Source organism: Pelophylax lessonae (genome assembly GCF_965119305.1).
Source record: "Pelophylax lessonae genome assembly, chromosome: 10".
Lineage (NCBI taxonomy): Eukaryota > Metazoa > Chordata > Amphibia > Anura > Ranidae > Pelophylax > Pelophylax lessonae.
Window position 1 is genome coordinate 90,196,135 of NC_138777.1, and position 27,603 is coordinate 90,223,737.

Consider the following 27,603-nt stretch of genomic DNA (forward strand, 5'->3'; position numbering starts at 1 on the left):
GGAAGGATTTGCCCCCTTAATGACCAGGCCATTTTTTTGCGATTCGGCACTGCGCGGTCGTGCAACACTGTACCCAAATAAAATTGATATCCTTTTTTTCCCACAAATAGAGCTTTCTTTTGGTGGTATTTGATCGATTTTTTTTTTTATTTTTTGTGCTATAAACAAAAAGATTCTGAAAAAAAAAGTTTTTTTTTACATTCTGCAATATAACCTTACCAAAAAAAAAAGGTGTACTTTGGTTTGCTCAAAAGGTATCATGTCTACAAACTAGGGGAAAGATTTGTCATTTTTATTTACTTTTTTTACTAGTAATGGTGGCGATCCGCAATTTTTTTTAGCAGTACTGCAACATTGCGGCGGACAGATCAAACCCCTAACTTACATTTTTTGACACTTTTGGGGGGATCAATGACCTTACTACAGTAATTAGTGCTAAAAATATGCACGGTTACTGTAATAATGACATTGGCAGGGAAGAGGTTAACCCGTGAGCAAAGGGTTAAATGTGAGCCTAGGGGAGTGTTTACTAACTGTATGGGCTTGTGGAATGACCACAGAGACCTGTGATCATATATACAAGGGTCACAGGCACTCTGATCATTTCAGGGAGAAGAACGGTCAGCTGTGTTTACAACAGCTGACTATCCTCCTCTCTCAGCGGGGAGAGATCGTGGGTGCCTGGTGGCAATCATGTCTGCCGGCCCTGTGGATTGGCTGCCATCCCCTCCGCGCTCGCCCCCAGCACCACGCGCATGACCGAGGTAGAGCTACGTTGCTTCGCGCAGGAGAGCCAGCCTGCGGTGGGTGGTTGGGAACCGGTTAAATAAAAAATTAGCACCAGTCTCACTCTGTCCTGACCAATACCATAGTGCACACGGAAGGTCTTATACCAGACGTATGCAGGTAAAAGTTTCTGCAGCAATGTCAACTTTCGACTACGGTTGTCCATAAGAAGTTTGCACTGCAATACCCTTGCCTTTAATTTTTTTGATTAAAAAACACTATTGAAGTATATGCATGAGGATAATTCACAGAACACACAATAAAGGTAACCAGTCTGGGAAGTATACAGTTCAGTTACTAGCTAATATCTCATACATTGAATTGTACCAGTGGTGTCTCTAAGGCTTGCCATACATTATACAATTTTCTCATTCAATTTCCTATAGATTTACCTTCAACTATGTAGTGAAAGGGCCTGCCTGATTGCATATGAATTAAAACTGTTTAGGTTTGACCTCATATTATATGGTTTTGGTACATCTAAAAGGAAAACTATAGAAGAAAATTGTACAATTTATGGCCAACCTAACAGTAACCCACAAAATGATCTATCTCTAAAATAGGGTAAGGTATGGAGGAATGAGGGGGTGGGGTAAATTAGCTGAGGCCAGAATGCTTCAGGCAATAACAACATTAAGACCCAGTGATTGGTTATTTGGTCAAGCTGAGAATTCTTAAAAGTTCTTGTGAAGCCAGAACATCACTCACATGTACCTGGGTGCTGCAGTCATCAATCGAATATTTTATTACCTTTGGATGGGCAACCCCTGCAAATATAAAATAACCTTTTATATGGCAGACTGTAATTTATGTCCTGAATCCAGGAGCCAGATGTAGATGGTAGGGCCTGCATCCAACCTTGATCAACTTCCATGCAATAAGCTAGGTTTTGTGTAGAAATAACTTTACATTTATCAGGGTTTGCGTAGGGCCCAAGTAAGAATTGCCTGGGGTGTAGCGTTAATGGGCATCCCATGGTGTCATAGAGAAACCTTACCACCTGCATCCAGAAACCCTATAAAGCAGGACATCCCCGTAGCATATAAAACGGAAAATTTAATACTTACCTTTACGTAATTTTCCTTTCCTGGTGCCCCCCCATCCCATTCTTGTAACTAGTCTAAAAAAAAAGTGTGGATCATGGGAAGAAAAGGGTGGGCATATGCTGCCATGGATAGGCACAAGAAAAGGAAAATTATGGAAAGGTAAGTATTTAATGTTCAGTTTTCATGGTGTCTCCATGGCAGCATACGCATGGTAAATAGCTCACTCTCAGGGAGGGTTGCTGCAAAAAAATTGTTTAATTGGGTTTTACAACACTGATAATTGTAAAGTTTTTTTTTTTTTTTTTTTATTCCCAAAATCCCTAGATGTTAGTGCAGTTCAGGGAATCCTGCAACAGGGCAGAAGGCAGCATTTGTTTCAGTGTCTTAGTACACAAAAAGGAGAAGAGAGATAGGGGGAAAGAGGATGTGACCCCCCCCCCCCCCCCCCGTTTAGCCCTAAAAAGATCCACAGAAAAAATGGCTCCCATACTTATTGGTGCATTCAGCAGCCCAAGTCCTGGGACTCGTATACAGGAGAGCATGAACCTATAATGGTTACACCAATGTGGTGGTGTGGTAAGGGCTGGCTTAGTTGATCCTGCAGGCTTGAGGACAGAAAAAAAAGAATGGGGTGGGGGGATCTAACTCTCTTTTATAGAGTTAGTGATCCTGTGAGCTGGTTGTGGGCAGAGCAACTAACCATGTGATTGCTGCCATGGAGGCACCAGGGAGCAAATGAACACACAGTACATAATAGACTGCAATCAGGGTAAAATACAATTGTGTTAAATGATCAGACAGCTTGGGGGACACTAATTTTACAGGGATCCAAGACTTCACCCCAATCTTCATAATCAATATCCACATCCCAATTCGCCTTTGCTTTGTAAGCCAACTTGATGGCCAAGAGGGTGAGTATAAGGTTATAAAACTTGAAGATCAATTTTTGGGGTTCTGCTCCCTGAATCTTATTTCATTAAGGGATTGGACACAGGTGATAGAAAATTGGGTTTACAGGGCATGTCTCGGTTGAAGATATAGAAAAAAAAAACACCTTTATTAGAGAGGGTAAATTCCCCTTTTAACTGGTCAAAGGTTTTGAGAACCTTTGTGGTAAACAGATAATATAGGTAACGAATACCCTTTAGAGGCCCACAACACGGCATTGGAGAGGGAGAGGAGCTTTGGTAGTTGTGTTTTTTTTTTTTTGCCAGAGACGAGTGAAGTTCTAAAACATGGGAATGTTTAACTTGGTCAAGGCCAGGTCCCAAACTCATTGGTAATGATCTCACCAGGCGTGACGAAACCTTGAAGGCCATGTATTACAGCACATATGACGGGTGTGGTGTAACATTTGACAATGTGGAACAAAATAAAGATCAAAACCATTGCTGATCCAGCTTATCTATGTGGAAGAAATGAGACAGTTGTGCTGCAAGATAATATAGATTAAACTGCCCTTTCTACGTCTCCCCTGTACATAGTGACCGATGTCATACTTTCCATGTCACTGTCCTGCATGTCATGTCCCGTTTCTCTACTGCATACTGCCTGTTGTCGTATGCACCACATTTCTTTTGTGTCCATACTGCCTGCCTTAACACCTGCTGTGTTTCCTTCTTGGACATAGGACCTGTCTTCATACAATCTGCACTAATCCACTGCACATACTGCCCACCGTCCTACCCTTCCCCCCGCCGGTCCTGCACATACTACTACGCCATCATACCTGCTGAAATCCTCTCAAGTGCACCCTTTCTTGCAAATGTTGGTTCTCCGCACCCCTGTTCTGTACATACTGACTACTATCATACCTCCTACTACTTACCTTTTGAATTATTGTATCTAAAAAGGACCCCACATTGGTTACTTAAAATAAATTTCAAGGCTGTGCTGCAACAGAGTATTTTCGGCCCAAAGGTACAAAATCTATTGGAAGTTGAGGAGCAGCGAAAAATATCACAGCTTCCTGGTTGGGCTCCCAAACTCTAAGCTTCTTGTTGACCATCTGTAGTGTTTGGAGGCTAATCAGAGGGAATCAAGAGGTAGCCCAGTTGTATGAGAGAAAGCTGTGGGAATTGTTTCTGTTTTTGGGATACCAGGAGACAGTGTAGGGTGTCAAACTCAATTTCATCGTGTGTCGCATCAGCATTATGGTTGCCCTCAAAGGGCCGGTTATTATTATACAGGATTTATATAGCACCAACAATTTGCGCAGCACTTTACAATATGATTATATCTGTAAGATTAGATGTCCGGAGCACCCCACGCCCCCTTACATGAGATGTCAAGATCCCCCCCATCATCAGAGTCAAGAGTCACCCACCCTTCCTTACATCACAATGCACCTCCTTACCTTGTGCTGCTGCCAGGAAGATGATGCGGGTGGATCTGGGAAGAAGAAAGTGCAGGGTCTGGAGGAGAACCAGAGGAGGGCTGGAGTCAGCTTCCAGAGTCTACTAAATGCTGAGACCAGGGGAGGCAGAGGCAAGGTGGTGTTGTGGCTGCACAGAGAGGTGCAGGATCTGTAGGAGTAGTTGTGCCCTCCGCTCTGCTGCGGACTGCTGGGATGATGGGGGGGGGGGGGGAGGACAAGACTTTCTGAAGCTGCATAGAGGAGTGCAGGATCTGGCAAAGGAGTTCTTTCCTCTCTGCTGCTGACTACTGAGACAAGGTGGGGGCAGAGACAAGGGGGGTGCCGCAGCTGCAGGAGAGGTGCGAGGGCCACATGAAATGGCCTGGAGGGCAGCATTCGGCCTGTGGGCCTTGTGTTTGACACCTGTGGTGTAGAGCATCTAATGCTAGTATTTAACTGGGAGGTGCCTGCTGTAAAGACCCCGGAACTGCATTGGGTGGCAAGAATTTCCCACATTTTATCGTCGCACAAAAATAAAAACATTCTGCTTGCTTAAAAAAAGATTTATTGCAGTGTGTATTTACTGGTTTTATACAAATCATGTCAGTAAAATGTTTAAACATTTGAGGTATCCATGAAATCACGCACACATTAATGCCAGCATATGCACTGCCTGTTTTAGTTGCTGCTGACTGTTATAAAAACAGAACTCTCCCAATCATTGAAGTTATGTACAGATGTTGTAAAAGTGTATATAGGTGCAGTGACATTTTAGCCTTACACATAGTTCCAGATCTATGGTGGCATCTATGAGAGGCAGCAAATTCTCAAACTGGGGTAGAGAGGTGGGTCTATTCTGCAATTCACACCTGAAATGTCACTATTTTAGGAGAAGGTTGCAAATGTTCCATAAAAAAACGTTAAGCTGCCAAAACTCCAGCTCTGTATGTGTAAACTGCAAGCCTCCATACAACGTATCAGGCACTGATCTGTTCAGGTTTAGCCCCCGTTCACACTGGGGCGACCTGTCAGGCGACCTGGCATAGAGAAGCTGTGGACCCGTTCTAATAGGAGCGACACAAGTCGCTCCGACTTAGAAAAAGGGTCCGGAGCTTCTTTGGGGTGACCTGGAGCGACCTGCATAGACTTCAATGATATGAAGTCCATGCCGGCCGCTCTGAGGTCGCGGTGCGAGCAGCGTGCTGCGACCTGTGAGGTCGCCCCGGGAAGTCGGATCGCCCCAGTGTGAACGGGGCCTTTATGAGCACTAAAATGTTAAAACAGATAAAACACTTCAGGAACAAAGTAAAAACACCTCTTTGCAATTAGTTACACACCAAAATATAAAGCTTATATTACACTAGAAAATGAAAGCACTTTTTCCAACCTCGTAAGAACAATTTTTGATGAGCTTCTCTAGCAATTAAATAATTACAGTTTAGAGGTTTTTTCCCACCCCCTCTAAAAAAATTATCATACATTGGCTTATTATTACATCTTCCTATTGGAAGGCAGTTGTTTATTTTTGGAATACTTTATGGTTGACTTCAAATTAATAAATATATGGAAATATCCTGTAGGGGACCCTTCTGCAATATTCCTGCCAGGCCAGTCCATATTTCTTCAAGCACTGGTGTTCATCCCTTGCCTCACGGTGAATCAATAGGCCAGTGAAGTAAATCACGTAGAAGTACGGTAGGATGTGAGAAACACCTGAGACAAAAATTTTTACAATGTTAAATAAATTGCAAACATATATTCATGTTTTCATCAAAAATGTGGTATTTTCATTACTGGGTCTTGTCCTTGGAGAATATAACAATTTTCATATATCTGTTCTAAACAAGCATGCTACTTAAGCAGGTGCATTTGAGAAAACCAAGCCCACCCATTTTGTAATTCACAAAGCAAAAAATCCTAGACTCCATCAAAAGTCTATGCTTCCTTTGACTACACATTACAGATACTCACCACAAGGCAAGGACCAGGCTAGAGCCATAATTAGGTCTCCTAAGTAATTGGGATGGCGAACGAGACCCCACCAACCAGATACCAGCAGCCGTTTCCCAGTCGCTGTTGGGATGGTTTCAAGCCCTAAATTAAGAAAACAAAATATACCAGTAGATGTAAAACAGGCATATCAACAGATTACTGTATAGTGTGCCAGCAATAAAAACCTGACAGGGGTTTTAATACTCCCCCACTCTATCCAAACCTAAAGACAGGAGAACCCTATATACAATAGTCTTTTCATTGCCATAGAAGAAAGAATAGTGGAATAACTATTACATCTGGGTAGATAAACCAGAGTAGGCAAGCTCGGCATTTCAGCTGTTGTGAAACTACAAGTCCCATGAGGCATTGCAAGAATGACAGCCACAGGCATGACTTCCTACAGCAGGGGTCTCAAAACTATGGCCCTCCAGTTGATCAGAAACTACAATTCCTATCATGCCTAGTCATGTCTGAATATCCGAGTTTTACAATGACTCTTGGGACGTGTAGTTCTGCAACAGCTGGAGGGCCGCAGTTTAGAGATCCCTGTCCAAAAGGCAGATGCACGATAGGTTTTATAGTTTAATCACAACTGGAGTGCCAAGGTTACCTACTCCTACAGTTAACCACTGAAATATTTTGCAACCTGTCATCAAGCATGTAGAGAATATCTGTTTCTATGCTGATCTTTCTTTTGACAGATGGTGGGAGATTTACTAAAATTGGCCCACACAGAATCTGGAGCAGCTGTGCATAGTAACCAATCAGCTTCCAGTTTTTTTTGTCAAAGCTTAATTGAACAAGATGAAGTTAGAAGCTGATTGTTTACTATGCACAGCTGCACCAGATTCTGTGTGCTCTAGTTGTAGTAAATCTCCCACATAAATTCACTCATAGGGAGAACCAGTCCGTTTGTCTGTTTTTCATCCATCCGTTGACGGATGAAAAACGGACATCAATGTATCTCTATGTAAAAACGGATGACAACGATTGATCATCAGTTAACATCCGTTTATCAGCTTCCGTCAATGTCCGTTTTTTTGAACAGATGAATGCCTTATTTTTCATCCGTCAAAAAAAAACGGATCGGACGAAAAACGGATGCCAATGGATGAAAAACAGATAACAACTGACGAAAAACAGATACATTTTTACGTGACTGAACTAAAGAACTGAACGGACCGTATGTGTGAAAGGGGCCTTAGTCCCCCAGGGCGGTATATGTCAGGATGAGAGATGCAAAAAAAAGGTCCCAAGATGCCCGTGTTTTAGAGGTGCCCAGTATAGGTGGATTTGCGTATTGAGCAGACAATAAGAAAGAGTTCTTGTGTCTGTGGAAAATTGTATTTTGTCCACATTCTATGTTCCCAGATCCCAATTTGTTTCGCCTTCTGCTGTTCAGAATAAAATATTTCAGGTAAAAAAAAAAAAAAAAAATACAAAAAGATTGTTCCCCTATCCTGCAATTTCCATTGTCAGTGATAACATCCGAATGGACGAAACACGCTGGGGCGGAGTTTACAGCGCTGACGTTATGCCGCTGCATGATTGCTGGTCAGCAGCAGCTGTGATTGTGAGTGACTTGCATTTCTATACATTTGTGCTTTTAACCAAAATTGAATAAAACGACTGCCCTATTGGAAATTACTTTAGGCTCGTAGTGAGCTTTATCTGTCCTAGCTGGAGTTCATCAAAAGGTGCCACTGAATGCTGATCGCTGCACATACTGCTGATCGCTGCACATACTTCAGAGGGATTTCTCATGTGTCACAGGCATTTGTGCTGTTGTAATGACAACCCTAAGTTCTGGTGAGTGTTGAATTTACAAGGAGTTGGTGGCTGGTTTCCTGAGCACTTTGGGAACAGCATACACATACAGTATTATATGGTTGTGGATGGTCGATTTCACGGTTCACTTTTCTGACTTACTGTGAAGCAAGTTATTTTGGGACTTTATAAATATTGTTTATGGACTTTTTCAAGTTTTCACTTTATTGAATGGCACTACACATGTTATGTTTAAATGTTAATTCGGGTTTTGTTATACTGCCTTTATGTGAGAGCAGCCGCACAGCATTTATTTTTCACATTTTTATTTTCTATATACAATTTGGTTTGTTTTAAAACAAGCAGTTAACCCATGCAGTGTGGGCACAGCACCAGTACATGGGTTATATCTGGCTTTAGTGCCAGCCTTTACTTTTAATAATTTCTCTATTGACATAAGTGCCCCAACACGCTGTCTGCACTACTTCAGCCCACATGATAATTACTCTTCAATGGGCCCAGGAATACATAGGAGGGTACAGCCTTTACAAGACTTCCATTTCTTACCAGCTACACTTGGGTCTGAAGGATTTCTTCGGAAAGCATTTTTCTGTGAATTTGAGCCTCTAAAAATAATGTATCCTAAAGCTGGTAGAAAAGAAATAAAAAATAAAGGAATTTATGTATACATTCATTAGTTCAATTATACAATATTAAATAAACATAAGCCAAATATGTAACGGTTGGAGAGTCTCTCCGTCACTTTTGGTCTGATAAAAAAAAAAAAAAAAAAAAAAAAAAAAAAAAAAAAAAAACTTATGTTATTAGGATCCCCCCCCCTATATTTAACTGAGCCGATCCAATGCAGTGCCCTGGAGTTGCGTCTCACTCCTCACAGGACAAAGGCAGCCATTGGTTCATGCTGCTGTCAATCGAATGCTGTTATGGGGAACAGGGGGTGGGGCCAATCAGTGCTGTCTGTCTCTATGCACACAGGCAGAGTAGCACGGAATCAAGCACACGCAAGTGCCCCTCCTATAGGAAGTGAATTGCTTTGGAGGCACTTGCTGGTGAGGTGGAGACAGGAGCGCCAGCAGGGAACCACAGAAGAGGAAGATCGGGGCTGCTCTATACAAAACCACTGCGGAGAGCAGGTAAAATTAGACATGTTTATTATTTTAAAAAATTAATGAGGCTTTAGAACAGGGGTCTTCAAACTGTGGCCCTCCAGTTGTTCAGGAACTACAATTCCCATCATGCCTAGTCATGTCTGTGAATGTCAGAGTTTTACAATGCCTCATGGAACGTGTAGTTCTGCAACAGCTGGAGGGTCGTAGTTTGGGGATCCCTGCTTTAGAACCACATTAAGGATTATATATTATTTAAATGTGTGTACAATCTGCAATGCCTTTTTCTAAATGTGCATCAAATTTAGGTAGAATGTACCCTGCACATTTCCATCTACTGTAAAAAATGTACCTCTGCTGACCGATCCCTCTGTTCTCTCCTGTAAGGAGCTGCTTAAAGAAACCTGCCACTAGATAAATACAGGGCCTATCATTGCTGACCTCCTCCTGAGAATGTAATTAGCCTATCTTTGGATTTAGAGTGAGGGAGGGCACCTGGTACCTGTATACCTGTCTGTCTGTTCTGGGCCAGCAATTCAGAAAACAGTCATGTCATCAGCATGACAGCCAGAACACCCGCCATTTCAGAAGGAGAGGCCTGCAAATGTCCCCTACATATACGAGAATCCTCCAACCACATAGCAGTAGCTGTGTGGGAGGAGCCTGTTAGCAGCATTTTAAAGGAGGTATTCTAAACAATAAGTCAGTAAAGGAATTCTAAAAGTGAGTGATTAGAAATAAAATAATCTGCCCCAGTAGACTTCAACCAATACATAATAGGCTGATAAGTATTGTTTGTCAGACATTTTTTTGGCTCAAGTGTGATGCGTACTTTACATGCACCAGCTTAATCACATTGTGCTCCTATGGCAGTGATGGCGAACCTTGGCACTCCAGATGTTTTTCAGGACTACGTTTCCCATGATGCTCATCTATACTGCGGAGTGCCAAGAGCATCATGGGAAATGTAGTTCCAAAACATCTGGGGTGCCAAGGTTCACCATCACTGTCCTATGGGATAAAGAAAAGGAGAAGCCGCATTCTGAGGATGTTAACCCTCAGTGAATTTTTATTCAGCTATAAAGCCCCACACCTTCCCCCCCCCCAGGTGACTTACATGTTTCACTCTTGCGGGCGTAGTCATAGATTAAATTTTTTAGCAAAAACTCACCAGAAGGACCCGGACGTTCTGTCCTTCTCTGCTGTTTGCACCTCTCTCTCCCCCTAGTGACCACTTTCTAATCACAGGGAAGAAAAATGAAGAAGCGACAGCAAGCTGCATCGCTCCGTGTAAAGTGACACAATGGTGGGTGTGTGCTGTCACTGTGCAAAAGGAGCCTAATAAACAGAGGTCTCTGAGGACTTGTGTTTAATAGAGGCACTGTTGGCACATTTTTGCGCACAAATATAGAACGCGCAATGCAGGGCATGTATAGTATATCTGGCCAAGTTAATCATAGCACATGAAGGTCTGAATGCTTACAAAACCTTAACTCACTTTGTCTAGAGTAAAGACAAAAGTGCAGCAACTGAGTTTTAAAGAAAAACCACAATGATATAAATATGGGAGCTGTAACTGCTATATTTTAATAGTCACAGGATCTGAACCTTCACTGGGTGCATATTTGTTCCTCATCAGTGACTCGTTGAGTAGTGAAACCAAGATCAGCTTGACAACCCCCAAGTCTGCAATGGCAACTACAATATTTTCATGATGACACCCCTTTCAATCTTGAAATATGTAGCCTATAAATGAATCATACCATTTATGAGGATTATAACCACTGCGACTGCTGTGCTCAGTTCCTGTGGGTGACTGACAAGGAAATACGCCTGCAGGGAATAGATGAATGGAACCCAGCACAAATCACCAAAAGCCAACATGAAACCAAATCCATCATGCACGATATCCATTGTAGTAAGGATCGCTTCCTGCAGAGAAAAAATGAAAGTGCGTGAGGCTACAAAGTAAAAACTGTTGCGAATGACCCAAAAACATGGCAGAAATCTCTAAGGAATTATATAAGGGTATCCGAGTGAAAAATTAACAGAGAGATGAAGACAGGAGGATAGGCTATATCAGAGAACAATTCAGAAAGAATGGATCATTTAAAGGGGTTAAAATTACTTCTCCACCCCAATATCTAATGAACAATAACTGGATGTCTAATGGTTGGGATGCAGTCCAGAGACACCGATACATGTGCTCATCCCATACTGTACGTAGTTACTGAATTATTTCTGTTTCCCTGTGCAAGAAAAGTTTTTGACCAAATCTGATAAAGATCCGATCAGACAGCACATAGTCCACTGGTTCTGTTTAGGTCAGGGATAAAGTGCCATGATTTTTTTGGGCATTGGTGCTCAATGTTTTTGTCTAAAAGACACAAACCTCACTATTACAGTCAGACACTGACTGGATCAGCTTTACTTGTATATAAAAAGGTTTGAAAGGAGTCAAAGTTGCCCTCACCTATCATTTTTAGATGCTTTTTTTTTACCAATGTCTATTTTACTTCCATAGTCAGAAATTACTGTAAAATCAGAACTTCAGCTAAAAAAACAATAGCCCTTTAAAATATAAAAAACAAACAGCAATACGCACCTTGAATTGAGGGCTGCCCTCTCTAGTAATTTTTTCTATCACTAGATGTTCGCAGTGTTCCAGACTGAATGATAGTCATTATCATTCGATCCATGTCCTGTGAGCTCAGGCTGTCATGGACCCACTCCCTGGGTCATCATTATTACCCAGCCTGGGCTCAGAATGCTGATGTACTGAATGGTGCACAAAATGTAATAACATAAGCATTGTTCTATGTAGAAGCAAGGGCAGCTCCTCACTGCAGGAGAAGAGGAAGGAGCCATGATGTCAGAGCAGACAGATGTATGTATGTTTTTTTTTATTTAAAATTTTAAGCGTATAGTGACTTTAAAAACAAATACAAATGTGATTGGATAAGCCAAGAAAGTAGAGATTAAAATTGTTGCTCTAATCATCACAAAAAAAAATGTATATATATATATATATATATATATATATAAAGAAAAGGTCATATCTTGCTATAATCTGATTAAAAAAAAGGAATACAGAATACAGACTAACCTCATGCCAGAGGGCATCCGTGACATAAAGTGCTTGAAATCCACACACCATGATCATAGAAAGGGAAGGGGAGCCTCGGAGCTCAATCTCTTTCATCAGGAAGCACAGGTTGACCAAACACTGGAGAGTAACATTACACGTGTCAGAAAGTGGGCACAGAAAATAGAAGCAAAGCTTCCCACAATCATTCGCTCCATCTTTGAATCAATCATGTTCAGTGCCTTATTCTGTTAAAATCTTGAAGAATAAAATTTAAAGTGTTTGTAACCTCTACAAAAAATTCACTACCCCTCTCTTTTATGCAGCCATAACAAAGCAAAGTTGAAAGCAAAGCTTTTTTCAGATCTCTTCAGGCCAGTCACGTGACTCCTGGCCGCTCTTCTACTCCATCTAGGAACTGCAGTGGGAGGGACCGAGATCTCCCTCTGACGTCAGCCGGGGAGGTCACGTGACCGATGTGCTGACTGCTCAGCCCCTCCCGCTGTAGCCCAGTTGATGTGGGAGAAGAGCAGTTGAGAGTCACATGAACGGTCTGGAAAAAAAAAAAAAAAAGGTGTTTACAAGCTTCCCTTTCAGCAAACACTTACACAGTGTGTTATGGCTGCATAAAAGAGAGGGGCTGGCGGCGACCTATTGTAACAGTTTACTTTGCTACTCATTGCGACAGGAGGGGGGGGGGGGAGGCGGAGACGGCTCACACACAGGAGCTGACAGGCAGGGAGGGAGGGGGAGGAGAGCAGCAGGATGAACTGACAGCAGCCATGATGATCGTGGTCAGTACACATAGCGGGACACAGGAACTGGCAGGATCAGCTGGGGTTTATTTTACAGTCTAGAGAAGGACAGATTAGACAGCACAAGCACTGTGCTGTTTAATCTGCTATAAGGGAACAGGAGCTCTTTTTTTTTTTTTTTTTAAGGTACAAACCCTTTAAGCTTGGATACTGAAAAAAAAAAAAAAAATCTTCAGTGCTCACCCAGCCTATGAGTCCAGGACGAAGTTCACAAAAATACTTCAGATCAAAGGAGCCAATACGAGGGTTCAACTCATGTCCAATGAAAAAGTCATATACAGGATTACCTTAATAAAAAGGGCAGAAAATGGGAATATACATAGATAAAACAAATGTGCAAATGTACTCCAAGTAAAAAAAAATGCTAGTTAGTTAGTTGCTAGTTAGTTCTTATTTTTTTCTTAATTTGTGCTAGAAATTGACAGCTGGATGCTAGAAGCAGCAAACACAATCTATACATGCATCCTGACAAATATACTACTCTGATTACTAGACAGTGCAGGAAAGTTGTGTTGTACCTGAGTTTCCACCTGGTGCCAGTGCAGATTCGGGTGCAGTCAATGATTTCATGTAGAGGAAAATGCTTAGAGTCAGAGACAACAGTGCCGAGGCCACAGCAAACTGAGGAAAGTGATCATACACATAAGAGAGAGGAAGCCGGAGAACCACCGCCACTCCTGCGATTATGGCAGTCACCAAGAAGGCCTGAAATGCTGTAGACAGCAAAGGATTATTACACAATTAAAAAGTGGTACACATTATACCAATAGAAGGAACTCTGCAGGGCACTTTTTGCATCTAAACTAGTCACATAACAATTAGGAACCACGTTACCACTTTTTTTTCTAAGAATATTTGTGAGACGCATGTCTGATCCAGGAAATTAGTAAAAAAATAACACACAACACACAGAACATATTAAATAGAACCCTGTTAACAGGACACAATTTTGGGGTCACTTTTTTTGCAGAGTACTTCTATTGCATTGTATTAAAATAATTATGCTGCGCTGTCAAATGACAACTAATACAAGTGTAAAAAGAATAAATGCATCCGTGACATAATAGTACATATAACAATGTAAGAGTGTGAAAGATAAAAGGTGAAAAAAAACATCAAATGATATGCATCAAAATATATAACCGTGCACTAAGTGGGTGCAATATATCAAACAAGGCAGTAAATTAGTGAACTGTAGGTCGACACTCAAATCATCCATCAAGAATCATATAGAAATCATAAAGTGATCAATATGTGTCCATCAGTGAAAACATAACTCAAAAAATGTTCATATACAAAATAGTGGAGTAGTGGACTCTAGAAGTAGGTCTGTATACAATCCCACCACCAAATAGACAAGTGACAGTCTCAATTATCCAATGTCATGACACCTCTGTGTGTGCTATTCCCTCACCCTACAGCTGTAAGGTTACAGCATTGGGTAGATAATAATGAGCTGGACAGGGTTAACTCTCCAGGGGCCTCCTGGGGTGGTCTCAGATTACCCTCTATGGTAGATGATGTGTGGTCAGCAGTGGTCCAGTGGATAGTCTGGATATCACCTCAGTATGGATGGTGTATGAAAGGAGGAAGGCTCCACATAGTGTAATACCGTTTCACAATTATATATTTAATAAAAGCGACTAAAAAAAACAAACACTCACTTTTTGCAAGAGAAATGTAGTCAAAAAATTCACGAGCTCGTCCTCCAGCAACACTTCCGGTTTAGCCTATCGCTCGGTCCCGACGCGTAGCGTCTCGCCCACGTAACTTCATCCCCTGTGTCTGTTTCTAATAGTGAATTCTGTGTCTTTCAGACAAAAACATTGAGCACCATGCCTGTAAAAGTCATGGCACTTTATCGCTGACCTTAACGGAACCAGTGGACTATGTGCTGTTTGACCGGATCTTTATCAGATTTGGTCAAAAGCTTTTCTTGCACAGGGAAACAGAAATAATTCAGTAACTACGTACAGTATGGGATGAGCACATGTATCGGTGTCTCTGGACTGCATCCCAACCATTAGACATCCAGTTATTGTTCATTAGATATTGGGGTGGAGCAGTTATTTTAACCCTTTTATATGATCCATTTTTTCTGAATTGTTCTCTGATATAGCCTATCCTCCTGTCTTCATCTCTCTGTTCATTTTTACCTTGGATACCCTTATACAATTCCTTTAGAGATTGCAGCCAAGTTTTTGGGTCATTTGCAACAGTTTTTACTTTGTAGCCTCACACACTTTAATTTTTTCTCTGCAGGAAGCGATTCTTACTAGAACGCATATCGTGTACATACAGAGGTGTCATCACATTGGATAATTGAGACATCAGTCACTTGTCTATTTGGTGTCGGGATTCTACACGGACCAACTTCTAGAGTCCACTACTTCACTGTTTTTGTAAATGAACATTTTTTGAGTTTTTATGTTTTCACTGATGGACACATATTGATCACTTTATGATTTCTATATGATTCTTGATGGATGATTTGAGTGTCGACCTACAGTTCACTACAGGGGCGTAACTACAGGGGTTGCAGGGGTTGCAATTGCAACCGGGCCCAATGCTCCAGGGGGCCCAGCATTGGATAGGAGGGGCGGCGGGGGCAGCCTGTAGAGAAATCACTGTCCTCCTTTTTCCTCCTATAGCTGCAGAAAGAAAATGGAGGAGATTGGATCCTCTGTATGCTGCCCCCGCTACTCCTCCTATCCAGTTCACTTGTGTTCTGCTGTCTCTGGACCCTTGTGTGCTCCCCTGCCCCCCCCCCCCACTGTGATCCCTCCCCTCTCCTGCCGGCTGCTGCAGGGGATGTGTCACAATAGAGAACCAGGAAGGGGTCGGTAAATATGTAATTGACCAGCTCCTTCCTTTTCTGAATGGACAGAGTCATAGTCAGCGACATTGTAAAAAAATAAAATAAAATGATAAAAAAATAATACAATTAAAATACCAAAAAATAAAAACTACTGACACCAGTGGGTGAACTTCCAGGATCACAAAGGTCACACTTGCGACCGGCCCTGGCATTCCACCACCGTTGGGAGGCCCCAAGATGACAGGAAGGGGGCCCACTGCAAAACTTGTGAAAAGGACCCACTGTGGGACCGTAATAAAGGGCCCCGCAAGGGGAGTAAAGGGCCCCAGGATCAGTGGAAAGAGCCCCGGGCTTGAAGGGAAGGGCCCGGCCTGGGGTCCAGGGGGGGCCCTTCATGGTTTCTTGCACCGGGGCCCTGAAGGTTCTAGTTACGCCTCTGAATTTACCGCCATCTACTGCCTTGTTTGATATATTGCACCCACTTAGTACACGGTTATATATTTTGATGTATATCATTTGACATTTATTCACCTTTTATCTTTCACACGCTTACATTGTTATATGTACTATTATGTCACAGATGCATGTATTCTTTTTACACTTATATTAGTTGGCATTCGACAGTGCCGCACTATTATTTTAATACATGTTGTGTTTTGGCTTAGGATTTGCTGATCAGTGCATTTGGCAGTTGATTATCTGACTACCCTTGTATGATAGTGCGAGAGTACCTTCTATACATCACTTCTTTAGCATTAGCTGCGCTTAAAGAGATTGTAAACCTTAAAAAAAAAAAAAAAAAAAAAACTGTAAGACAAAGGCATAATGAGCTAGTAAAGTATGCATCGCATACTAGCTCATTATGAAATACCTACCTTAGAATGAAGCCCATGAAGCGACATGTTCGGCCATCCTGCTTCCTGGTTCGCATCCTCCGGCCATCTGATTGGCCGGAAGCGCGATGACATCACTCCCACGCATGGGCATGGGAGCCGCTCTGAAGGAACGGCACGGGTGGCCATTCCTTCAGAGCGCATGCGCCGATGAGGTCATCGGCTGCATTAAAAGTAAATATCTCCTAAACCGTGCAAGTTTAGGAGATATTTACAGTACCTATAGCTAAGCCTTATTAAAGGTTTACCTATAGGTACAAGTTATAAGAGAGGCTTTACAACCTCTTTAAGCAGGTGTCAGCTTGCACAAACTTCCCCATGGATGGTAGTTATTCTGGTTAGACACCCATTGCCTACGTCTCTACAGTCTAAGAAAATAGATAGAGGTTTCCTTTCAGTCATAAACAGGTTTCAATTGGGCACAAGGCCCACAATATAAAATGTCCTAAAAATCCCCATTGTTTAAGAAGAACTCCAGCAATATCCAATTGTTTTACTTTTGGATAGAGTGAAGGGTTCATCCATCAGGTTTTCCTTGCATTCTGTGATCCTGTTAGGAAGATTGGTCCTCACTATTTGTCAGAAAGTGAGGGGAAATCTACAATTTTACAACTGTAACCAGACCACTAAAAAGAGAAAATACCCTAAAAGGGAAAACAGTCAGCACTTCAAAACCACTGAAGAAATGGCCAGCATGCCAAAAATGAACCTCAAAAATTAAAAGGCGCATTGGAGGTACACATACATAAAGATAGTGACGAAAAAAAAAAAAGTACATATTCATTGGTTATTTCAGGCCCACACTGGATCCTTTTCTTACAGTTACGAAATGTGTGATGAATGTCAGTCACTTCGAAAAAGGGCTCCAGCATGGCCCCGAAGCATCGATGGATAAGTTTTATTTTTGCACTTTAACCTCAATAAACCTTTCAATTTTTGAGATTCATTTTTGGTGCATTGGCAATTTTTTTTAAATGATCTTTAATACAGCATCATGGTTTGCAGTACACTTCTTCGGAAAGCAGAAAAAAGGGCTTGGTGCTGGATGGTTTGGACTGCAGCATTTAAAACTAAACAGAGGCTCTAGTTTATGGGTGTCCAACCTTTTGGCCTCTCTGGGCAACGAGTGTAGAGAAATTTTCTCGGGCCGCATATAAAATATATACTATAGTTAAGGTATATAAGTAATAAAATGCCGCCGCGCCCTTCCCGCGCCACCGTGCACCCCGCACTAATTTATCATAACTAGAGGATGATCAAATGAAATGGAATCAGTATACATAGGCTTACTTCTTCTGAGAGATAATAAAGGAACACTCTAACCACCATGACCACTTCAGTGATTTGGAGTGGTCATGTTGGTAGGAGTAAAAAAAAAAACTGCACATGCTCAAATCCCCCCCCCCCACTCCCCTCTGAGGCAGCCTCTGCCTACAGTTGAAAGCTGCTGTGGCCATGCCCCCGACCCGACTTCCTTCCTCCCCAGCAAAAAAAAAAAAAAAATTGTCAAGGGGCAGTGGGCCGTATTGCCTGCGGTTCTGGGCCGCATGCGGCCCTCGGGCCGCAGGTTGGACATGCCTGCTCTAGTTCCTTCCAAGGCTATATAAAACTAATTGGAGTTATAAATTAAATGCAATATAGACAGCCTTTAAGGGGTTAACTTACCATTTATTTTGTATTTTAGGCGGGTGTTGTCCCTCAAAGTAATTCCCTCAGCAATCTGTTAACCAAGAAATAAATGAACACTCTTTATGTATAAGGCAATGTACAGGTGACAATACAAAAAGAACACCTTGCCAACAGACAAAAATGATAAGAATAAATATTATGTAGGAGGTATGATCAGTGGGTTGTGTACATAGGTGTCTCTTGCCCATGGCATCCATTACGCTTCTAATAATAAAAAGAGAGGGGATATATTGGAGAGACTAGGACATACAGAGGCAGCTTATTTTATTTATGCAGCAAGAAAAATCCTTGTGCACTACCATTTCAAATAGAGAAATAAAAAGTCGGCTCTAGGGATGCACCGATAGATCAGCTAAAAATAGGGTTTTGGCATTTTGCTGATAGAAAAGAAAAAAAAAAAAAAAAAAAGTGTCGATGACGGCAAAACTGTCCCACTGACTTTAACCACTTTAGCCCCGGAGGATTTGGCTGCTCAATGACCAGGCCCTATTTTGCAATTCGGCACTGCGTGACTTTAACGGACAATTGCGCGGTCGTGCGACGCTGTACCCAAACAAAATTGACGTCCTTTTTTTCCCACAAACAGAGCTTTCTTTTGGTGGCATTTGATCACCTGTGCGATTTTTATTTTTTTGCGCTATAAACAAAAAAAACAGCTACAATTTTCAAAAAGTAACAATATTTTTCACATTTTTTTATATGAAAAGTCTCAAAAAAAAAAAAAAAAAGTAAAAATCAAAATGTTTTAACATTTTAGGCCAATTTGTTTTCTGCTACATATTTTTGGTAAAAAAAAAAAAAATAAATAAGCGTATTTTGATTGGTTTGCGCAAAAGTTATTGCGTTTACTAACTACAGGAAAGATTAGTCATTTTTATTGGTTTTTTTTTTTTTTTAACTAGTAATGGTGGTGATCTACGATTTTGCTTTTGCAGGACTGGGACATTGCGGAGGACAGATTGGACCCCTAACTGACATTTTTGACACTTTTGGGGGGTACCAGTGACATTACTACAGTAATCAGTGCTATAAATATGCACTGTTACTGTCAAAATGACACTGGCAGGGAAGGGGTTAACTTTATTGGTGATCAAGGGGTTAAGTGTGACCCTAGGGGCGTGATTCTAACTGTCAGGGGGCGTGGCTTGTTAGATCATCACAGAGACATGCGATCCTTTATAGCAGGATCGCATAGCCTCTGTGATGATCGAAGGGAGAATGACAGACGGCTGTGTTTACATTAGCCGTCTGTCTTTCTCCCTCTGCTGTGGGAGATCGTGAGTGACCGGCGGCCATCGGAACCGCCAGTCACACGCGCTAGCTCCCGAGGGAACGAGCAGGGGCGGGAGCGCGCTGGTGGCGCCTGAGCGAGCGACATAGGGATACGTCGCTTTGCATAGCAGCGGCTGCCTGCCGCTGAATATGTAAGGTGGGTGGGGGTCAAGTGGTTAATGCAAAAACGCCTCCTAGTGACTGCAATGCAAAATTGCGTCCCAGTGACTTCAATGCAAAATCGCGTCCTATTGACTTCAATGCGAATTCACCATACTAACATTGTATAGTTAGTACAGCGGTGGATAGTTAGTACAGCGGCTCCTCCTGAGCTGTGAATTTTCTTTCGTTCAACCCAGCTGGACCCAAAAAAAAAAAACTACTGTATGAGGCTCAAGTCACTAACATTGATTTAAAGCACCAGTGGAAGGTGAAGGAAATCCTGAAAACATGACCTGTTGGGGGTACTTGAGGACTGAGGTTGGGATCCACTGTTGTCCAGACATAAGAAATCTTTAACTGCTCTATTTGGATATGTCATAAATTCAGGTACCTTTGAGTGTTGTAAACGGTATCTTTGCAAATGTCTTCTGCTCACGTAAGCTGCTTTATGTAATATGTATGTTTTTAAAAAAAACTGACTGTTACTTCATTTAAGACATTTTGTTAGTGGTGAGAATGATGAGAAATAGTTGAAGTACCTTTCCCATAGGCAGCATGTACAATAGGGCTTGTAAAGCCACCCAGCCCAGTAAAACCATCAGAGCAAATGGATTCCATAATGATTCCAGCGAAGGCAGAGGGCCGGGCAAACGCAACAAGCTGGCATCATCGGTGTTACACGTCACCAGGAGGTACAGCACAGTTCCAGGCAATAGAAAAATAAGTGCCAGGGCACCTAGACATAGAAAGAACTCAGCTGTAAGAATGAAAACTGTAAAGTCCTCCCAATACCTCCTGGTAGCCCCAAGACCATATCTTACCGAAAAACCCTCCAAATTCCATTTCTTTCGTCCTTGGAGTTTTAATCTTGTCCGCCATGTTTATCTGTCACTATATTTCCAATGATAGAAGCAATCTAGAATGTAGGAAAAACACACATATATATTACAATCAATTGTTAATACATCCAGTGCCCAACTATTTTAATTTGTATATCCTATGAATAACTGTAAAAAAAAAAACTCCACCAAAATGGAATAACTCCGCTTAAGTTCTGTTATTGCCAACTAACTAACATATGAAGACTGTGGTGGGAAATTTTCTAACCAGGAACCTGGCTTAACAGCAGCTTTACCCCCCAACCCCTGGACAGGGATCATTTTTCCAAGTAAATGGGGCTGCACCACAACCCTATGCAACAGGATAAAAAAAAAAGACAAACCGGTCTAGCGCACTACAAGTCCCAGCTTTCAGTGCTGTTGGTCAGGAACACCAGAGTTGTTCAAGGAAGGTTGGTGATCTTGCTACAAGGATCCTGCAGCTCACGGTAAAGAACTAGGAAGATCAGGAATGTTCAAAAAAGATATAAAAACAGCAGCGCGGGATCCCCACTAACATAAAAAAATCATTTTTTTGTAAAAAAAATAAAATAAAATAAAAAAAAAAACATAGTACACTTACATTAAAGGGATTGTAAAGGCACAATTTTTTTTTTACATTTTTATATCTTAATGCATTCTATGCATTAAGATAAAAAAAAAAAAACTTCTGGTGCAGAAGCCCCCCTCAGGCTCCCTTATACTTACCTGAGCCCCAATCCCGATCCTGCGATGTTGCAGGAGTGTCTTAAGCTGCCTGGGAGTCCCCTTCTCATTGGTTGAGACAGCAGCGCGGTACAATTGGCTCCCGCTGCGGTCAATCAGCCAATCAGGAGAGAGAGGGGATGGGGCTGGGTCACGGCTCGATGTCTGAATAGACACAGAGAGCTGTGACTCGGCTTGGGTGCCCCCATAGCAAGCAGTTTATGGCCAGGAGAGCTGAAGAGGGAGCTGAGAAGAGGAGGATCGGGGCTGCTCTGTGCAAAACCAACTGCACAGAGGAGGGAAGTATAACATGTTTGTTATTAAAAAAAGGCTTTACAATCACATTAAGGACTCTCAACATCAGTACAGGGATTACATAGTTAGTCAGGTTGAAAAAAGACAAGTCCAACTGGTTCAACCACTTAAAAAAAAAAAAAAAAAAAAAAAACACACCATAAAAAAAAAAAAACACCACCATACAATCCCATATACACAATCCTATATCCACAGTTGAGAGACATTTAGTACCCAGTTATATTATGTACACCTAGGAAAGAATCCAGGCCTTTTTTGAAGCAATATACTGAGCCGGCCAGAACCAGCTCTGGAGGGAGTCTATTCCACATTTTCAAGAAACCTTTCTGTATTTGGAGAAGAAATCTCCTTTCTCTAGAGTAGACCAGTGGTCTCCAAACTGTGGCCCTTTGCTTGCCTCTAGTTGGCCCTTGGGGCATTATTCCATCCACAACTGACACAATGATGGGGCACCATTCCTCACACTAAGTGGCGGTTCACATTATTGCGGCTGCGGAGATCGCATTTATTTCGGAGCGCACTGCGCCTTCATTACATGCGATCTCATGTGCGGATGCGAATTCAGCCATACACTTTGTATGGCTGAATTCGCACCAAACACGCACAGGACCCTTTTTTTCAGCCGCATCAGGATCGGAGCGCACAGTGGTTCACACTTGTGCGATCGGATTCTGTGCGAACTGTCAGATCGCACTGCGATATGCGATCAAACTGGGGGTGTCGTTAACATTTAATTGACACCCCCTGCGTATCGCATACGGAAGTGTGAACTGCCAGATGTGCGGATGCGATGCGGGAACAGGCTGCAAATTCGCAGCCTTCCCGCATCACACAAGTGTGAACCGAGCCTTAAGGCCCGTACACACGATAAGAAAATCTGTAGGGAAAATTCGTCCGACGACCGATCTGCCAATTTTCGGATTGTTAAGCCCCGTACACACGTAACGAATGTCGGCCAAACGATCGGCCGTCTTTTGTCCGGTGCTGTCCTGTCGGTTGAAAAGTGCTAAAGACTGCACACTAATTTTGTCGGCCGACAACAGCCGACTGCAGAAGTGATGTCATGTGATGGTTAACTTTCCGTGTGTTTTTTCTTCTCTGAGCATGCCCAGTCTTGCTCATCTGCTGTTTGTCAGCCGAATTCTGTACTGACTGGCGAACAATCGGCCGTTCTGGTGTTGGCCAACAAAAATTTTAATGCCTGCACACCAGATTCTGTTCGGCCGAAAAGTCGCAGTCGGTTGTCGGAAGCATCGTACTAACAAGCCGACAATCGGCCGATCGGTCGGTGGCCGAATATTTACGGCCGACAATCGCTACTTGTGTACGGGCCTTTAGTATGGTGCTTTCGACAGCCAACTCCGACTTTTCAGCTGACAAAATCCTGATGTGCAGGCTATATAATTTTTGTTGTCCGTAATACAACGTCCGATTTTCATCTCATCAGTACAGATTTCGACGGAAAAAATCTTAAGAGCAAGACTAGGCATGCTCAGAGACGAAAGAACACATACAAAACAATCCAACACGACATCACTTCTTAAGTAGAATTCTGTCTTACGGGAAAATTTGTATGAAAATAACCTCTTCACTTTCCACATCAGACTTGCATGCCACAAAAAATGGACGACAGATCGTTCGATAATCTGATCGTGTGTACGGGGCTTTACACTAGTGGTGAGGCACTATTCCTCCCACCTACTGACACCAATGATGGGGCACTATTCCTCCCACTGACTGACACCAATGATGGGGCACTATTCCTCCCACTGACTGACACCAATGATGGGGTGCTATTCCTCCCACTGACTGACACCAATGATGGGGTGCTATTCCTCTCACTGATATCAACAGCTCCACATCGCCATCCTTCCAGCTTCTACCCGGAACCACTCAGTCCTCGCTGGCGAGTTCCCTGTCACACTGCGGCATTACACCATCCTGGATCGGAGGCACTGATCGCCCCGTTGCTGGATCGTCACCCACAGAGGAGCCTTTTGATTATGTACTCCATGTGAGTTTTAACTTGGCTACTTGTTCAAAAATTGCACAATAAATATTACACTTAGAGGCACTCTTCTGTTTCTCTTTTTAGGTATCATCTTGTGGTGCTAAGTATTTTGTATGGAATTAGTTAATGAGAACAAGAAAGGCAGTAAAATAGATCTAGCAACAATAGAAACCCCAGCAACAATAGATCCACCCAGCAACAACGGACTACCAACAGCCAGCATCAATAGACCCTCCAGCAGCGAGCAACATTAGACCTCTCCATCAGCAGTAGATCCATCTCAGCAACTATTGACCCCCTGCAACATAAGACCATTCCCAGCAGCAACAATATACCTCCCCAGCAGCAATAGGACCCCCCCCCTGCAAAAATGAGACCCCCTACAGCAACAATAGATTCCCCAGTAGTCAGCATCAATAGACCCACCAGCAGACAGCAACAAAGATCCCTCCCAGCAACACAAAACCTACCCTGGCAACAATAGATCCATCACGAGCAACAGAAGACCTCCCCGTCAACACAAGACACGCTTCCTCCGTAAAAATAGATCCCCTACAGCAACAATAGATTCCCCAGTAGCCAGCATCAATAGACTCACCAGCAGCCAGCAACAAAGACTCCTCCTTCAACAGTAGATCCCTCCCAGCAACACAAGGCTCACCCTAGCAACAATAGATCCCCCACGAGCAACAGAAGACCTCCCCGGCAACACAAGACCGGCTTACTCTGCATAAATAGATCCCCTACAGCAACAATAGATTCCCCAGCAGCCAATATCAATAGAACCTCCAGCACACACCAGCGCCCCTTCCCATTACATAATATTCAATTCTGGAGGTGCCGGAACTGCTGAAAATAAGCCCTGCATTCAGTTCCTCTAATCTTTCATCATAGCTGAGCTCCTCCATGCCTTATATTAAGTTTGGTTGCACTTTCTCCAGTTCTCTGATATCCTTTTTAAGAACTGGTGCCCAAAACTGAACTGCATTTTCCAGATAAGGTCTTACTAATGATTTATACAGGGGCAAAATGATATGATAGTTTTTGAACTGGTGCTGCTTTCCAACACCCATTGATGCCCACATGTGATCCCTGTGCGGATGTGAAGAGTCCCCAATATAGTAGGGTACAGACTATAAGAAAATCAGGTGAACAATTGTCCGATTTTCCTCGTTGTTTTACAGCAAATCGGAACTTATGAAAGAAAATTTCTATGAAAATTCTCATATGACAAAGGCTATTTTTCTTGTTCATCGTTTCTGATTATTCCCATTCTAAAGCCGTACGAAAATGGTATGCATTAATCGAAAAACGTTCGATCTGTTCCCAAATTAGAAACATTTTGGAGCTTGTCCCTTTGGAAATTTTCGTTTAGAAGGTCGGAATTGGCTGTAGAAAGTGGTGTACGCACTATACAGAGATCGTACGAAAGTTCTTTGGATGAAAATTCTCGCCCGATTTTCTTAGTGTGTACGAGCCTTTAGGGTCCTTTCACAATCCGTTTTGCCAAGCGTGGAGCGATCCGCCGATCCCCACTGAGCAGGCGGATGACAGGTCCCTCTCCGCTTACTTTGCAGAGACAGAGCTGTCAGATCCCCGCTCTCCTCTATGGGAGATCAAATTAAACTGTCCGTTTTCATCCGATCCTCCAGACCAGGGTTTCTCAACTAGGGTTCCTCTGAAGTTGCTAGGGGTTCCTTGAGCAATGGTCAGATACGTTTCCAATGACACCATTGTTCTCTTTAGCCATCTGTAAGGGGGTAATTCTTCCCAATGATGACAAGAGTAAGGAGCATTCTTCCCACTGACTGTCACACTAATGTGTCATGAGTTGTAGATTTTTCTATTTTTAGCAGGGGTTCCCCGAGACCAGAAATTCATTTCCAGGGTTCCTCTGTGCTGAAATGGTTGAGAAAGGCTGCTCTAGACAGATGGAAAATAGGGTTACCATCCGTCTGAATTTCACAGACAGGATCGGATAGCAGCGGGTGTCAGCAGAGATATCATTGCTGACATCCGGTGCCCCATAGGGGTGCATGGAGCCTCCGATCAGGTCTGCCTGAAAAACTGACAGGTGGACCTGATTGGAAAGCCCGTGTGAAAGGGGCCCTAGGCTGGCCATACACTATACAATTTTCTTATTCAATTTCCTTTAGATTTACCTTAAACTATGTAGTGCAAGGGCCTGCCTGATTGCATACAAATTGAAAGTGTTTAGATTTGACCCTATATTACATGGTTTTGGTAAATCTAAAAGGAAAGTTGAACAAGAAAATTGTATAGTGTATGGCCAGCCTAAGTGTGCTATGTTTTTGGTTACAATAAATGTATTTTAATATGCTAGTGGGAATCCTGCACCGCTGGGGGTTTTTTATTTTTTTTTTTATATCTTCTGTGCAGCATGGTGGCTTTTAGGAGGTAAAAAAAGAAAAAAACACTGTCAAATGACTGCTGAAAAGCGATCCATAGTGGATCACTCTTCAGAGGGTGATACTAATAAACTAAGTCCTTAAAGGCAAGGAGCATGTTCAGGAGGAGGCTGGCAGTAGAGGGCTGACAGGTTCACTTTGCTTTTGTTCTACACTTCACCATCACCCTACAAAAGCTTTGGATAGGCCCATCCCCCACCTGTACTGGATTCCCATGCACCAATGTACAGAATACTCCCCTCATTGCTATGGGGTCTCCTCCAATCACTACATAGAGTACATGGAGGTCATCTGTGATTAGGATTGCCACCTCATCCCTTTAAATCAGAGCACATATTAAGTACACAGGTTCTGAGGCTAATTTAATGCAGATAAGGCACTAAGCCACAGAACCTGTGTAATTAATGTGTGTCCTGGTTTAAAGGGATGAGGTGACAACCCTATCTGTGATATCGGGGACACTTCCTGGAACACACCAGGACAGGTCAGCAGCACCCTGCCCCCCCCCCCTATATATATTACATAGGACAATACCCAGCCCTCCCCCCCATATAAAGCTCTACAATATACAGTCACAACAAGCTCCTTCACACATACCTGGATGGGGGGCGTCTGCACTGTCACGTCGCTGTCTCTTTAAATCTAGATCTGCTCATGTCAACTCTTCCTATAGTGTTAGTAGTCTATGTAGCCAATCACGAGACAGATTGTAAGGCCACGCCTCCACTCAGCCAATAGAAAGCTGGTGACTCTCGGGCCATGCGTGGGCTCAGAGGAGGATTGGATGCAGGGGTAACTATAGCAACCACAGCTTCCGCCCATTGAATTCCATTATGTTAAACATTGTACTGATAATCAATAAGAAGCACGTGCAGAGGGCAGTGCGCCTTCCATACAGTGACAGTGTGTCAGGGAAGGACAGCAGCTACGGCACCGCGGTTATATAAGGAGCAGAGGTAGAACTCCATTGGTGATCTCTATTGCTAAGTTCCTGGTCCGGCTTGGCACAATTTAAAGGGCAACTAAACCTAAGAAGAGTGCAAGCAGGCAAAAGGCTAGGGCTGCCACTTCGTCCCTTTAAACCAGGACATATTAATGACACAGGTTCTGTGGCTGATTAATGTGGTAATTAAACTCACTCAGTGCCTTATCTGCAGTATATCAGCCTCAGAACCTGTGTAATTAATATGTGTCCTGGTTTAACCACTTCAGCTCCAGAAGGTTTTACCGCCATATTGATCAGGCTATTTTTTGCGATGCGGCAGTGCGTTGATTTAACTGACAATTGCGCGATCGTGTGACACTGTACCCAAATACAAACTGATGTGTTTTTTTTCCCCCGCAATTAGAGCTTTCTTTTGGTGGTATTTGATCACCTCTGCGGTTATTTTTTGCGCTATAAATAAAAAAAAAAAACAATTTTGGAAAAAATATGTATTTTTTACTTTCTGCTT

The 27,603-nt window shown here is 42.6% G+C and overlaps 1 protein-coding gene across 1 annotated transcript; it reads right to left on the reverse strand.

Moving 5' to 3' along the window:
• Positions 1-5,673: 5,673 nt before the first annotated feature.
• TM7SF2 (transmembrane 7 superfamily member 2) lies at positions 5,674-26,864 on the reverse strand. Its single transcript, XM_082270452.1, has 11 exons — positions 26,747-26,864; positions 20,633-20,727; positions 20,351-20,547; positions 18,354-18,408; positions 13,496-13,690; positions 13,161-13,264; positions 12,184-12,303; positions 10,841-11,009; positions 8,518-8,598; positions 6,160-6,282; positions 5,674-5,901 (listed from the first exon to the last, which is right to left on the reverse strand). Exons 2-11 carry the CDS (start codon positions 20,688-20,690, stop codon positions 5,741-5,743), a joined length of 1,263 nt encoding a protein of 420 aa, XP_082126578.1. The 5' UTR covers positions 20,691-20,727; positions 26,747-26,864; the 3' UTR covers positions 5,674-5,740.
• Between the last annotated feature and the right edge of the window lie 739 nt (positions 26,865-27,603).

Bases quoted from the DNA above. Each gene is read 5' to 3' on its own strand.
- TM7SF2 (XM_082270452.1), bottom strand. From the start codon at position 20,690: ATGGCGGACAAGATTAAAACTCCAAGGACGAAAGAAATGGAATTTGGA. The intron at 20,548-20,632 runs GTAAGATATGGT...TTCTATGTCTAG, and splicing joins GGAATTTGGAGGGTTTTTCG to GTGCCCTGGCACTTATTTTT. The intron at 13,691-18,353 runs GTAAGTTAACCC...TGCTGTCTACAG, and splicing joins CCTAAAATACAAAATAAATG to CATTTCAGGCCTTCTTGGTG.